The sequence below is a fragment of the Aedes aegypti genome, chromosome 2 (genome assembly GCF_002204515.2).
Source record: "Aedes aegypti strain LVP_AGWG chromosome 2, AaegL5.0 Primary Assembly, whole genome shotgun sequence".
NCBI lineage: Eukaryota > Metazoa > Arthropoda > Insecta > Diptera > Culicidae > Aedes > Aedes aegypti.
This window is the reverse complement of record NC_035108.1, coordinates 307,416,168-307,431,801: the sequence shown is the minus strand read 5'-3', so window position 1 is coordinate 307,431,801 and position 15,634 is coordinate 307,416,168. Positions and strand designations below refer to the sequence as shown.

At 41.7% G+C, this 15,634-nt stretch overlaps 1 protein-coding gene across 1 annotated transcript in view; it reads left to right on the top strand.

The window, feature by feature from the left end:
• The window catches only part of LOC5568842 (vacuolar protein sorting-associated protein 41 homolog), a 126,619-nt gene that overhangs the window by 84,855 nt on the left and 26,130 nt on the right, over positions 1-15,634 (top strand). Inside the window, exons 8-12 of the mRNA XM_021839598.1 lie at positions 4,365-4,835; positions 10,846-11,642; positions 11,704-11,821; positions 13,856-13,939; positions 14,199-14,284. Coding sequence (XP_021695290.1) covers positions 4,365-4,835; positions 10,846-11,642; positions 11,704-11,821; positions 13,856-13,939; positions 14,199-14,284 — 1,556 coding nt within the window. The remainder of the gene's footprint in view (positions 1-4,364; positions 4,836-10,845; positions 11,643-11,703; positions 11,822-13,855; positions 13,940-14,198; positions 14,285-15,634) is intronic.

Sequence of the window (15,634 nt, the reverse complement as noted above, 5' to 3'; positions counted from 1 at the left end):
TACTTGCCTGAGATAACAGGCCCCCCACACCAACTGCCGCCGGGGGCTCATCACAGGGTTGTGGTACATCCCCGGTCAGGGTTGGTGTAGGGAAAGGCCTAGGGTTATCCAAACCCATGGAAGCGTTGAGGTTGTTGATATCTGGGCTTGTAGATTCCTTGTGGTTCGTTGATGGAGTCGTAGAGGTGCTGTATGGGTTTCTTTCATTTACTTTTCCATCGACTTCATAGGCCGCACAGAGGGATTCTCCGTCTACGGGTTGGGGTATAACGTCCCGGACAGATCCTCCACTCAGCTGCGCTCCCGCTTGTGGGAGTGAGAGGGGTACTTCACTTTCCCCGCTCCCAAACCTACCGGAGTTGTTGATGATCGATGTATTGGGGTTGTTTCTGTTATCGGTTGTGGGGTCATTGATGGGTCGTGTAAATTTACATGATTTGTTGGAAATTACTGACATTGTTAGATGGTTAATTGGGGTGTACAGATAGGGTCTCGTCATCAGAGTTATCCACCACTTCTTCATCATATTCGATTATTGGGTCCAAGTCGGTGTCCGATGTAGCTGACTTTGCAGCTTTTGCAAGTGGACTTCTGCTTTCTGGTGAGGCGTTCTGAAGACGCTTTGATCGACGCAAAAGGTTATCTTCTACCTGCAGTCTGCGCTTCGTGATTCCTTTCGCTTTGTCAGTTATGGTAATGACTTTTACTTGACGTTGAGGGCACTTCTCTGATTGAGGTGATGTTTCAGGCGCTGACTGAATGGTGCTGGACAGAGCAGCTAGGCTGGATTGCAGAGAGTCAACTTTGTGCACCAAGCTTTCCAATTGTTGGTTCTTCTGATTAACGTCCTCGAGGAGCTTGAGAATGGTATCGTCCTTCTTTTTGTTATCCGCGATAAGCTTGTTGATGATTTCATCTTTTTTCTTGTTTTCTTCCATCAAAGCTTCTATTTTGGAGGTATCCAATCGGGTTTGGGCAGCGGCTTGTGCATAGGTCAAATTACCCTCTGCAACTCTTCTTCTTGCTTCATGGTACGTTAAGTTGTCGTCCACCTTGAGCTTGACTACGGCGACTTCTTTCTGGTAGATTGGACACGTTCGACTTGTGGAGCGGTGGTCTCCTTTGCAGTTGCAGCAGACGGGAGATTCTTGACAATTCTCATCGTGGAATTCAGCGGAACAGTTGTGACAGCGTTTAGCAGCAGAGCAACGTACTTTCGAATGACCATAATTGAAGCAATTGTAGCATAAAAGCGGGTTGGGGTAAAAGGGGCGGGTAGCGATTCGTAGCAGCCCAACTTTTACGTGTCCCGGATAGGTTGTTTGGTTGAATGTTAATATTATTGCTGGGGTGTTAACACGATTGCCATTTTGCATTCTGGTAATCCTTTGTACCTTCATCACGTTTTGTGGCCCTAGATTTTCCAACAGCTCTTCCTCTGTGTAGCAGATAGTGTCATACGAGGAAATTACACATTTACTGATGTTGAGGGTCGGATGCGGAGTGATAGAAATTGGCGTACCATCTATGAGCTTGGTCATTTTGATAAGCTTTTCAACATGCACAGGGTTGCGAATCCGAATAGTGTACCGTTTTGTTTGCTCACTTGATGCAGATTCGATAGCAGAATCCCCAACCACCGATTCGATACTTTTCCCGATAAGATACGGGTCCACAGGCAAATTCACACCATCAATTCCGGTCATTTGCAGTATTGTCAACCTGCCAAATTCATTCTGTGGGTCCATGAAAAGAGGCAATCTTGGGCCCAACGACCCTCCCGGATCGCCCCCAGTGGGGGAGGTCATAGTGGGTGTTTTTACCTACTCACTATTGGCATGATCTTCCATTCGCAATAGGCCGACAAACGGCGATGATAGCAGTCACCTGCTACCTACCCCAAGGCGAATGGATAGATGATCACGAGTTGGATCTTATTTGTTTTGATCTCTCTTTTCGTTACTATAAGCACGTGCTACTGTGCAAGCTGGTCACTCACTGAGAGAACGGGAACAACACACACTGTTGATCTATTGATCTTCACTAGTACCAGTGTACAATGTTCTTTTTGGGATTGTCTGCTTGGATGGTTCTAAATAGCACTACTACTGGTAGCTTCACCACGCGGTTATTGTGGTCGCCGATCGTACACTTGATGCAGTCCAAGTGGAACCGATTCTGGCGGCCAGAAAGGACCAAACTGTACCACTTTGGTGATAAAACCAACAATCACTATATTTGCAATACAATAAATTACATCCACGGCGAAGAAATGACGATTTTTGCGTGACTTGGGACGCTTTACTATGAAAAATAGCCAGAGTAGAAAAACGCGACGTCTTCTCTGCCTATACTATTGATATACACTGTGATAACCTATTATTGCATCTTAAAAATTAATTAGAAAATGAATAACACGGGTCCATTTATTCATATAACAAAAATTTTGGCGAGAAGAAAAATAGTTTTGGATGATTTGAATGCCTTTCCACAGAGGCCAAACCCTTCATCCAACTTCTTCTTTTCAAAACGTTATTGTGTAACAAATAAATCTTAAGTCTCGAATGTATAACAAATCCATTTATTTAACAAAACTAGATAAAAATTATATTTTTTGGAAAGGTAAATGATGTTATTAAATGAATTACAAACATGTAAAAAAAGATCTAAATTCTTAAAAAAAACTATGGTTGCCCTTAAGGTGAAGATAAATCGAAGCCAAACCTCAAACCGTTTGAGCTGAAAACTTAATCGATTGGTCGCTCGCTGGTGGTGACCAATCGATTAAGTTTTCAGCTCAAACGGGTGTTCGGTTCACCAGATACATGTTCTTGAAAATTTGAGGTTTGGCTTCGATTCATCTTCACCTTAATTTAAGTTTTGTATCAAAAAGGAAAATTGAAAACTGAGGTTTGTTTGATTATATTTATTCAAATGGGTTTTCATCATTCATGAGATGTTGCAGAAACACGTTTTTTGCTTCCATCAAACTTTTTTGATGGATTTTTGTTGTTTCTCGAACAAATGATTATTTTATCATTTTTTTTTTTTAACATTCTCTTTCACTTTCTTTTTTGTTTTCAAAAAATCAGTTTTTTTTTCTGGTATTGCAAATTTTTGAAATTACCTTCTTTTTCTAACCCGGTAAAGCAAAATGTCCTCCTTTATGAAATATTCTTCTGGTAAGCCTACACCTGAGGAGTCTCGCCTAAGAACTGTTTCCCTGTTTCAAAGCCTTGAGGTTCTTTAGTCGCTGGTTTCGATTTAGTCTTGACTTTCGAATTTCTTGTTTCTCCTACTCTTATCCACGGGCCGATTGTACTAATTTTCCACGATTGTTGTCTCCCCGACCGAACGTCATTTCCTCGAATGTCTGTTCCACGAATGACCCATTTTCTCGAAATGTGGTGCAGTTTCGAAGGGTGCAAGAATAGTCTTCCTCAGTGGCAGTGGGATGAACTAGAAAAAACGATAAACGATTGAAAAAGGAGGTAGGGTGATCAAGGTATTTTGAACAGACTGTTATGCGTATATAATTTGGCCATTTACGGCAAAATCAAATGGAAGTGGACAAATTGTATACGCGTAACGCACTGTCCAAAATACATAAAACACCCTCTTCGGCCAATCTCGACTTAACACATATTTACAAAAAAATCTTAGGATAATGGAACTTGGAAGTACTGCCAAATGGTTCGTTCACTATCTTGAAATGTTAAATGTGATGACACTTATGAACGCCAAAAACTTATCGGGAAAATGGGCTATTCGGGGAAACAGGGTATTCCAGAACCTAGCGTTGGGATACGACTTTCGAAAAAAAAAGTCGCACAACCCCACGGGTTGCTATTGCTTTACACAACCCTGGTTCTTGTGCAAGCGCTATCCGGGTCGAACCATCTCGGGGCACTTTTTTCTTGGCCTTAGACTTGGATTGGCCACTCCACTGTTACCATATCCTCTTAATTGCGTAACTTGGCTTGTGCCAGCTCTGAAAGACGGCGACGTATCGCATTGCCAATTATGGCTGGACTTATTGGCTTTTTGGCATCTGCCTTGCCAAGTTGTGCTTGACTCTTGACTTGTGGTGCCCTGCAGTGTTTCTTTGCAGCTAAGAGTGATCGTCGTAAATTTAGCAGACTGCTCCATAAGGCACGTCCTATTGTGGCCGTAAGACATCGTGTTGGAAACTATATAAGGCTAATAAGCTAAAATCACATATGCTACTTGTACGTTATCTACGCGTTACCAAATACCGTTCCACGTGGGGGTATAACTATAACTGATTTTCATTAGTCGAATTTTAATGTGAATAATTTAAAAAATCATACGAACATAACATTCGCTTCTCCATTCTTTTCCAGGAAGTTCGAACAAGCCATGGAGGTGATTGCGAAAAATGGCGGCAAGTACTCGTTGGTCACGGTCGCTCGGCTGTACCTGGACCATCTACTGTCGTTGCAACAGTTCGACGAAGCGGCCAAATTATGTCTGCGTGCCTTCCAGAACGACAAACAGCTGTGGGAGGAAGAGGTGTACAAATTCGTCAAAGTGAAACAGCTCCGTTCGGTCAGTAACTACATTCCACGGTCGGCTGAGTGCAAGCTGAATCCGCACGTGTACGAAATGGTTCTGTATGAGTACCTTCAGCTGGATCCTGAAGGGTTTCTGCATCTGGTCAAAGAGTGGCAACCGGGACTGTACAACACTAAGGCGGTGATCAATGCAATCAACGATCATTTTAACAAAAAGGACGCAAATATACTGCTGGAAGCTCTTGCTATACTGTATTCTCACGATAAGGAGTACGACAAAGCGTTAACGATGTATTTAAAGTAAGTATAACACTAGTCGACAAAATTGAAACAAAGACACTTCGACCATTTAGAGAATTCATTAAATTAAATTAAACCATCTTATTTAAAATCCGTTTTAAACACCATTTTTTTTTCAAAAAATTGCGCAAATTTTAAGAGTATGAGTGATCTTATCTTTTCAATACATTCTAGTCTATTTAATACATTCTGCGCATAGATTTTGATAAGTAGATATAAATAAGTGGAACAAAAAAAGTTGAATATCCATGAAAATACGCAAATTTGTTACAAAACATTCATTTTTATTAAAAACTGTACTTGTTAAGAAGAGCAGAATTGTATAAAACCCTGTTTCCTAGTGTAACTTTCTTTCACTTAGCCGATTTGGTTGTTCAACGCATATAATTTGGCACTATTGGATTTTCATATACCATTCACCTCGGGACGGAAAAGCTCATTACATGTCATATGCAGTTCATATAGAGCGCTTCTTAAGGACCAATGACAGAAATTATATGAAGAACACTTAATTTTTACAGACAGGGAAAGCGATAAGATTGCATTTGACTTACCAATACAAACAAGTGAGGCTTGTTTGTAAATAATATGTGAAATAATAATTTGTTTCAAAAGACGACAAATAATTTGGATTGACACGGCATATGCAGTTAATAATATGTTTATAAATAAAATGGTTATTGTTGGTTCATAAATTATAAATTTATTATTTTGCTGACACATAAACTTGAATAATAACATAATTGAATAAAGAAAAAAACGAAATTGTTCAAAGCGAATCTTGCCACTGGGTCCCGATAGACAAATTATTGGATTAAATTTCACTTCTGCATTTGCCTCCGTCAAAAATTTTTGAACATGTTTTTGGATCTAAAACAATAACTACATAATTAAAACCACGTTTTTTTTAAATAATCAATCATTTACCTATTGGAGGGGTAAATTAGCAGAGAGAACAGTAAAACACGTCTTTACAGGTCGAGGCAAAACACTTGAATGAGCTTTATTCATTTCCTTCTTTCCATTCACTTTTGAGCTTCATTCAGTCAGCTCCTTTTACACTCAATTGGCGCGCGATGCTGAATGACGCAGGGCTGCCATCACTCCTCCTCATCGCGCAGAGATCGCAATCCAATCCTCTCGCGTATGTCCTCCAATTTTACCCTGTTCAGCGGTTTCGTAAAAATGTCCGCCAACATATCCGCCGATGGGCAATAAGTTACATTTACGTTGTCGTTTTCAGCCAAATCCTTCACGAAGTGGTATTTGGTGTCCACGTGCTTCGAACGCTTCAGTCCTGCATTCTGCTCCAACATCTTGATGCAACTTTGGTTGTCTTCGAAGATCTGTACTGGTTCCTGTACAGGCTCCCCGAAGTCCTTCAATAGCTTTTTCAGCCAAAGCAGCTCCCGACAACTTTCAGCTAACGAAATGTACTCCGCTTCCGTCGATGAAAGTGCCACACACGATTGCTTTCTGGCACACCATGAAATCGGGCCACCACCCAGTTGAAACAGATAGCCCGAATTCGATTTTCGGTCCTTCACATTTCCGGCCCAGTCTGCGTCCGCGTATCCTCGAAGTTCTTGTCTGTTTACAGCCAATTCCAACTTCAAATCACTCGTAGACTTCAGGTAGCGCAGAACCCGTTTTGCTTCCGTCCAATCCGCATTCGTTGGCTTGCTTATCTGCCTTCCAAGAATGGATGTACTAATAGCGATGTCTGGCCGGGTATTTACTGATAGATACAGCAAACCACCGACGAGGCTCTGGAACTTCTCATTGTTCGGTAGACTCTCCAGCTCCTCCTTTTGCTGTAGGTATCCGACGTCCATAGGAATCCTTGATCCCTTAGCATCCGCAAGTCCGAACTGTGCAACCAACTTGTCGATATAAGCCTTTTGGTCCAAGCAGTAGGCGTTGTTCTTCCGCGTCACTCTTATTCCCAAAAAATGTTTCACTTCACCAAGTGTTGTAATCTGGAACTCGCTAGCTAAAGCCTTCACAACTCCTTCGTAGTCTTCATCACGTGATGTAGCGATTAGCATATCATCCACATACACCAGGATATACACTGTGCCGCCGCTCGTCTTCCGCACATATAAGCACGGGTCAGCATCCGCCTGCCGGAATCCCAGTCGCTTCATAACATTATTCAGCTTTTGGTTCCAAACCCTGGCTGATTGCTTCAAACCATATAGGCTCTTACGCAAACGACACACCTGTCCTTTTTCAACTCGTAGTCCGGGTGGTACCCGCATATAAATGGTCTCCTTGAGATCGCCATTCAAATATGCAGTTTTCACGTCAACGTGCCTGACCTGCATCTCATCTCGTCCAGCGATGGTCAGCAATGTACGAAGCGTCACTTGCTTCGCGACTGGGGCGAATACCTCGTCGTAGTCCAGGCCATATCGTTGCGTGAAACCTTGCGCTACTAATCTCGCTTTATATCGTATTAGTTTACCTTGCTCATCCTGCTTCTTCTTAAAGATCCAGCGGCATCCGATGGTCTTGCTTCCTGGCGGCAACGACGTCAAGTCCCAGGCCTTGCACTCCCGCAATGACTTCAGCTCGTCGTTCATGGCGGCCTTCCAATGGCCATTCTCAGGATCACTCACTGCCTCTTGGTAGCTTCGGGGTTCACACTGCTGACTCCGAGCCAGTTTACCATCCGCCACGTAACGTTCAGGTGGAATACCTTTCGTTGACCTTCCAGACCGACGAGGTGTAACGGCGAATTGCTCCTCCTGCAAATAAGTCGACTCCCCCTGGATCGAAACTAGTTCGTCGTCCTGTCGAGAGACAACACTGCCATTGGCATCTTCATATAAACTCCGATCTGCTGGATTTTCAAAACCATGATCCAAATTGTCGCAAGATTCTTCTTCGAACCCACGGAATTCTTCCTCATCGTCACTATCTGCGTCCGGCTCATCTTCGGAATCTTCATCGGACTCGTCCGACCCTTCATGCTCCATGTTGCTGGACGGTTTCACCGGAGGCACCACGAAAATTTCGTCATCGACTGCATCCGGAATCTCTCGATCACTTGACGGCAAGAAACGAGCATCACGACTGAAAACGATTTCGTTTGTCTTCAAGTCGATGAAACGCCACGCTTTATGCTGCTGGGAGTACCCAACAAACGTCAATTTTGTCGCCTTCGATTGCAGGTTCGTCCGCTTTTCCTTCGGGGTGTGCACATAAGCTTCCGAACCAAAAATCTGGATCATGCTCATGTCCGGCTTCGTACCGTGCCAAATCTCGTAAGGCGTCTGCTGCACCGGTTTCGTTGGCAACATATTCTGCAGATGGTTGGCCGTGTTAACCGCCTCGGCCCAGTAACGATAATGCAACCCAGAATCGATGATCATACACCGTGCCATCTCTACCAGCGAACGATTTTTGCGCTCCGCAACTCCGTTCTGCTGTGGCGTGTATGCTGTCGTAAACTGCTGCTGAATTCCTTCCTGCTTGAGAAACTTGACCAACTCTGCGCTGCGGTACTCTCCTCCTTGATCCGATCTGATGATCTTCGGGGGTCTACCAAACTGCGTTTTCATCAAACGTACGAAATCTCGGATAACGTCCACGGTATCCGACTTCTTCCTAAGAATGTATAGAGTGGTAAAGCGGCTGTAGTCGTCGATCAGCGAAAGAAAATACCGACGACCTCCAGGTGTGGCCGTTTTCATCGGCCCACACAAGTCACTGTGGATCAAATCCAACACCGCTTTCGACTTACGCCTCACTTTCTTAGGAAATGGTCGCCTTGCCATCTTTCCCTCCAAACAGGGTTCACAAGAATAACTAACAGAGCAGTGACGTACCTTGATGCCTGTTGCCAAAGCTTTCCGCTCCAGATCCAGGATAGCTTGAGTATCACGATGTCCCAGCTTCCTGTGCCACTCGTGTATGCAGTTCTTCGTATGACACTGACCCGAAACTGCACTAGCACGTTCAACCATTTGAAGATGGAACAGACCCTTGCTTGACGGCGCAATAGCAGCAATCTTATCACCGTTCGCAATTCTACATCCGTTCTTGTCGAAGATTACGCTCGCTCCCTTCTGAACGAGCCTGCCAACGGACACGAGATTCATGTCGAGATCAGGAACGAAAAGCACTTCACTCAACAAAATTCGCGTTTCTGCGCCACCACCTCCGATGCAAAAAATCTGGCACAATCCGACGCCTTTCACCGCTGCATGTTTACCGTCGGCAACCGTAACCGATTTTGGAGTGTCCATCCGCGGTTCATTAAACGACACGAAAAACTTCCGATTTGCGCACATATGCGAACTCGCACCGGAATCGACGATCCAGTCTTTTGCCGCGCACTCACTGGCAACAAACGCACTATTTCTCGGTTCTACGTTCACATCGGAATTGACGACACAACCATTCGTCACGCACTCTCTGGCAAGAAAAGTAAATTCTTCCGATCGCGACGTCGCAAGCTTCGCCTTCGCGAGCTTTTTCGACACTTTTCTCACTTCGCTGTGCCTGCTCACTGCTGAGCTACTGTCACCTTCTTCTTTCTTCTGCCTCAGCCACAAGCTGCAGTTTGCTTTCTTATGACCGGGCTTCTCGCAGAAAAAACACACCGAGTTTTTCTTCTTGTCTTCCGCTTTGAGAACAACCGAATCCACTACCGACGGATCACGACGCTTGTGCACTTCGTTAATGATCTTCCCTTTCACAAGATGCATCGTTAGCTCATCATCGGCTCGGTTCTCTAGCGTCGTCGTCAAGGCATCGAACGAACCAGGTAAACTTCGAAACACTAAAACCACCTGGAGATCTTCGTCTAGTTTTGTTCCAGCATTAGCCAGCTTCTCGAACAAATCCTCAAACTCCATCAGGTGTTCTTCGATGTTGTCCCCGTCGTGGTACTCCATGTCGCAGATTCGCTTGAGCAAATGCACTTTGGTCGTAAGCGTCTTCTTCTTGTGCTGCTTTTCCAAATTGTCCCACACTGCTTTCGCGGAATTCGTATTCCGGATATGCCCGTGTTGACTTTTTGTCAGCAATAAACCGATCGTCGCGCGCGCTCTCTGGTCTCCCTCGTCCCAGGCAGCCAGTTCCGCGACGTTCGAACCCGAAGCAGCCACTTCCGGCTTCACTCCCGGCGAGACATACTTCCAAAGTCCTTCTCTCACTAACAAAAACTCGACTTCCAATTTCCACGAATCGTAATTATCGTTCGTTAACTTCGCGATACCAATTTTCTCCATTTTTGTTGAATTTAACACTTCCGGAAAAATTCCAACAAACACGCCACGACTTGTCTGAACGTGTTCACTTTGCACAAAAACAAAATGGCTACTTCACAGGCCCATAACCTATTGGAGGGGTAAATTAGCAGAGAGAACAGTAAAACACGTCTTTACAGGTCGAGGCAAAACACTTGAATGAGCTTTATTCATTTCCTTCTTTCCATTCACTTTTGAGCTTCATTCAGTCAGCCCCTTTTACACTCAATTGGCGCGCGATGCTGAATGACGCAGGGCTGCCATCATTACCTTTGGCTTCAACACAAATGATCTGCCTTTATTTAATTAGATTTGCATCTTCCCGTTATTGACCAGGAAACCTTGAATCTACAAGGAAATCGTTCTAATATTCCTTGTATTAAATTTTTTAATTAATTACTTACCTTCAGAAAAAAATTGCAATAATAAACTTCATTTCAAATCACAATGAAATTCTGATGATGATCCAGAAATGCTGGTTGATAATACATTATGGTATCGATTCTGACAAAATTGACCAGCCTTGTGAATGTTATATGCAAAGCACTCATAAAGTATAGGCCAAGAACTTCAACTTTTATTTGAAGCCTTGTAAATCTGAACGGATTTAATGATGATAAGTATTGAAATGTTATTGAAATATGTGTTAACGCAGGAAGTAGAGATTATATGCAATTTCCGATAAATATACGCCTGTTCCAATTATTTCAGTGTTAAGTTTTCACAAACTTCACAATATATTTTTTTTACAGACTGCAACACAAGGACGTATTCGAGCTAATTAAAAACCACAACCTCTACTCGGTCATCAAGGACACGATAGTGCAATTAATCGAATTAGATAGTGATAAAGCAATCGCCATGCTGATGGAGAAGGACAAGATTCCCGCGGAAGATGTGGTCAAGGAGTTGGAAAGTCGCGAAGACTACCTGTATCGATATTTGGATGCGTACGATAAGACGGACAACTCCGGAAAATTCCACTGGAAACTAGTCACCCTCTACGCAAAGTACGATCCCAGCAAATTGCTCACGTTTCTCAAACGATCGAACAACTACCCCATACAGGAAGCGTTCGACATCTGTAAGCAGAAGCTGTTCTATCCGGAGATGGTTTACTTGTTGGGGAGGATGGGTAATACGAGGGAAGCACTATCGATCATCATTCACAAACTGAAGGATATTCAGATGGCGATAGATTTCTGCAAAGAGCACGACGATATGGATCTGTGGAAAGATCTGATCAACGAATCCGTCGATAATCCATGCATAATGACCAAGCTGCTGGATGGCATTGCTGGGTTTATCAATCCTGAAATACTGGTGAATAAAATTAAGAAGGGCCAGGAAATTCCCGGGTTGAAAAATTCCATCATAAAAATGTTGTGCGGGTTCAGTCTTCAGGTTTCAATACAGGACGGTTGTAATCAGATTTTGGTTACTGACTACTTCAACATGCACGAACGATTGGCCAAAGTGCAACAGGGAGCGCTTCCGGTTACTGGGGACAATACGTGCGGTTTATGTCGAAGGGATATCATCGTCAAAGGTAAGCTTCATATTATTCTCTAGAAAACCTTATTTTGATAATTTTATATCTTCCTACACAGATCCACCACGAACCGAAACCGATGTAGTAGTGTTCAACTGTCGGCATTATTTCCACGAGAATTGTTTGCCCGATAAATACAATACGGACCATTGCACAGTATGTAAATCGCGCAAACCGTGAGCAAAAGGGTAAATTATTTGTTGGTACGATTCGCGGTCAATATTTAGGGATCGTCCATCTTGTATGTTATGTAAATCGAACTAGGGAACTTATTGTAGCTTTTCGCTGTTTTATAATTTTTAAAGTATGCTTATTTATTTTTATACATGATACTCACTCAAAGAGAGACACTTGAAGCGTTTATAACTGTAGTTTGTTTATCCGAAAGCCATTTAGTGAAATTCAGATATACCTAGATTTAGGGGACATGTGCAACTTTTTCGATTTTCTATACAAATTGATTAACTTTAAAATGCTATACCTATCTTAGTTATTTTTGGGACGATTTGAATTAAACTTTCACAGCACACAAGATGAAAATGAATCTAAGACACACCTCAAATCTTCAAGAGCACAAATCTGGAGAACCGTATATATCTGTTTAAGCTTAAAAATTGATCGTTTGGCCATTTAGTGGTGGTGATAAATCGATAAAATTTTCAGCGTGATCTGTTTTTTGGGTCTTAAATTCATATGGTTCTTCAAAAATGTGTGATTTGGCTTTGGTTCATCTCCACCTTAAGAGGAAAATAACCGTCATCGTCTTAGAAATTTTCGAAACCAGTATAGTGGTTATCACGCCCAATGGTAGGAGTGCCCTAGTGTAGATGTAGTTGTGAACCTTAGAAGAAAACAATATGCACTCAGTCTAGAAAAACACCCAGAAACCGGGTGCAAATATATCAAATTGGGTAATATTTCCATATGCATTTTGATGAGTCTGGAAAGTGTGTGCAAGTTTCTTTGAGGAAAACAAAAACAAACTGTGTATGACGAGCGTATGCTAGTCTACGTGTGTTCAAATGTCACTAAGCTCTATTTCGTTCAAAATCGAGGCACTTGTACTTGTTATCTAGAAAACTTGTTCAACTAGGGTTGTCATGTCTATTACGGCTTAACCAGCCGACGGTGTTTTTGAAAATACCTGAAGGTCGTAGACACAAAAGTCAATTTGGACAAATTGAGTTGTAAGATTGTGAAAAATAATAGAATCGTTCTGGTGGGCTTCGATCCCACGACTCCCAATACGCTAGACTGGGCGCGTTAACCAACTGAAACCAAAGTCCGTCACGACCCCATTTTCTCCTTCATAACCCTACACCTCCTTCGGCTCTCTGAGATGCCCAATTCGACTCTCCTAAGCGTGCCTCAGGTTGGCCGATTGCGCTGCAGAATCGTTACCCGTTCTGTGGCGTAGTTGATTAACGCGCCCAGTCTAGCGTATTGGGAGTCTTGGGATCGAAGCCCACCAGAACGATTCTATTATTTTTCACAATCTTACAACTCAATTTGTCCAAATTGACTTTTGTGTCTACGACCTTTAGAAAACGTGGTTTTCATGAAGAACTTTTTAAATTTGAAATAAAAATCCAAAACCAAACAACAGCAACAAACAGTTTTTTTTGCTGATTGCTGATGATGGATTCTTGAGCCTTACATGTAGAGTATAGAATTTTTTGAACATCTCTGTTAGTGAATTTGGCAAAGGGGGTTTTCTCGGTAACACTGTATGGAATTCGGCAATAAAATGTGCTGATACATAAGATACACTGCATTTTTTTTTCATAATTTCTAGCCACAGATTAGATTAGATTAGTTAACAGATGCTGCCGAAAACAGTAAAACAGTTCCTAATGAATATATTAGAAACATATGAAAATATATACCCAACTAAATATACAGCACTTTAATTTGCCGCGGCTACTAAGCAAAGCCATGCTGAATGTGTCTGGGTTCAAATCTCCGTTGGTCCAGGATATTTTCTTAATGGAAATTTCGTTGTCTTCCCTGGACATAAAGTATCATCGTACCTGCCACACGATATACGAATGCGAAAATGCCAAAGAAAGCTCTCAGTTAATAAATGTGGAAGTGCTCATAAGAACACTAAGCTGAGAAGCAGGCTTTGTCCAATTGTGGACGTAATGCCAAGAAGAAGAAGAAGGGTTAATGAACAGACCCTTTAGAATCGTGGGTAGAACAATCCTTTGACTGTTCTACTCGAGAGTTTTTGTGTTTCACTTCTCACGCCTCCAATCTGTACCATCTTTTATAAATTTTGCGGTGACCGAAATGTAATGTGAAGAAAATTTCGGACTTCGATATTTTTGGTTATCGCAGAAAGGAAATTCTACAAACAATCCCCAACAGATTGCAATACGGCAACCGAATCAAACACCCAGTTGAACTTTATTTTCCGTTGTCATGTTGTTAGGTCTATGCTGCCCATAAACGCATAGTTGTCCCATGTGAATAGGAATCCAAGCAAACTTGAGACTGACATGTGTTTATGGGCAGTATGGTAGTGATAAGGAATCCCTATAAAATCATTAGTAATTACCGAACACATGAAAACCGCAACCCATACGTGATCGTTTTACTTGACCATGTGCTTTTGTTATCTCGCCGGTTGAGTATAGGTAGGTATATGTATGCAATTAAACGCCGGTAAGAACAGTCGGTCAACCACTTGTTTGGTTACGCCAGGGTTTCCCAACTGGTGACATGCGGATCTTATCCCGATTGTTTCGCGAAGGAACGTTTTAAAAACGTTCTTATATCAATATATTGGTTAGTTTTTTTAGCTTCGCAATTACTGACAAAATACGTGCAATATAATTCTGCCAATAAAATATTAGAGGCAGTCGGGACAGTTTCGCTAATGGGGTGGAATAAGCCCATCTCTAAAACCGTATAAATTCTTAAAATTTCACCAGAAATAGAAAGCAATCCTAAAGCTGGCGAGGTAATGAAGCATTAGACATGTCTAAAGCCAGTATTCTAAACTCTAAATTTCTAAAAAAAACTGCCCATATTGCCCCGAAAACCTCTTACAAATATCATTATGAAGGTATGATGCTGTTTGACTGTTAGAATGTTCTTTATAATTAAATATTAAATATTTATGCAATTACTGTTTTTAGATTCTATCAATTTCAAGTGTAGTGAACACAAATTTAATTTTTTTAGATTATATGAGATAATTTCACAAAAATTGAGTGTTGGTTTCACCCGCATCGCATCGATGATCGGTTAAAAATCGATTCGAAAATTGGAATTTTTTAGAAAACTATATATTCCTTCAAAAACATTGTAAAACATCGTAAACCATGCGGATCTAGATTTTGTTTATTAGTGGTATATAGTTGTTCGGATAGAACTACAAACCGTCCTCAGAGCAGTCTTGTTGTTGACAGCTTGAAGCTGTAATTAGATTTATTTTAGATAATTTAATCAATCACTTAATTTCTATAAACTTACAACAAGTTTTTCTTCTTGTTTCCTCAGGCAGCCAAGAGTTAACTCCCAACACTGGTTGATAGGTCGTCTAAATTACTTTTATAGATTGAGGAACACGTAAGATCAGTGGATCATTTTGATTATATATGTTGTATTAACTTACTTTGTTTTTAAGGATCTTAGTTTTACGAAATCTCCACCGTTTTACAATTATCAGTGTGAATAGGTTCAATCTAGGTTATCAAATTATAAATGTTTAGGTAGGATAACAAATTCATAATTAAATTCACGAAATTCAGTATATGTTGCATGAAAACTTACATTAAACCATCATAACAATGAAGAAATACAAATGAGCATTGAAATATAGGGAATTATACTTAAATAAAGTTCAATAAAGTAGTAATATTCACAAAAACGTGACTAATCAATTCTAGCTTTCTAAACGTCGTATCAGTTTTTGCCTATCAAGGGTGTATAGGTAGCCTTGCTGACGGATCGTTTGACGCACGTCGATTGTCTCGTCGTCG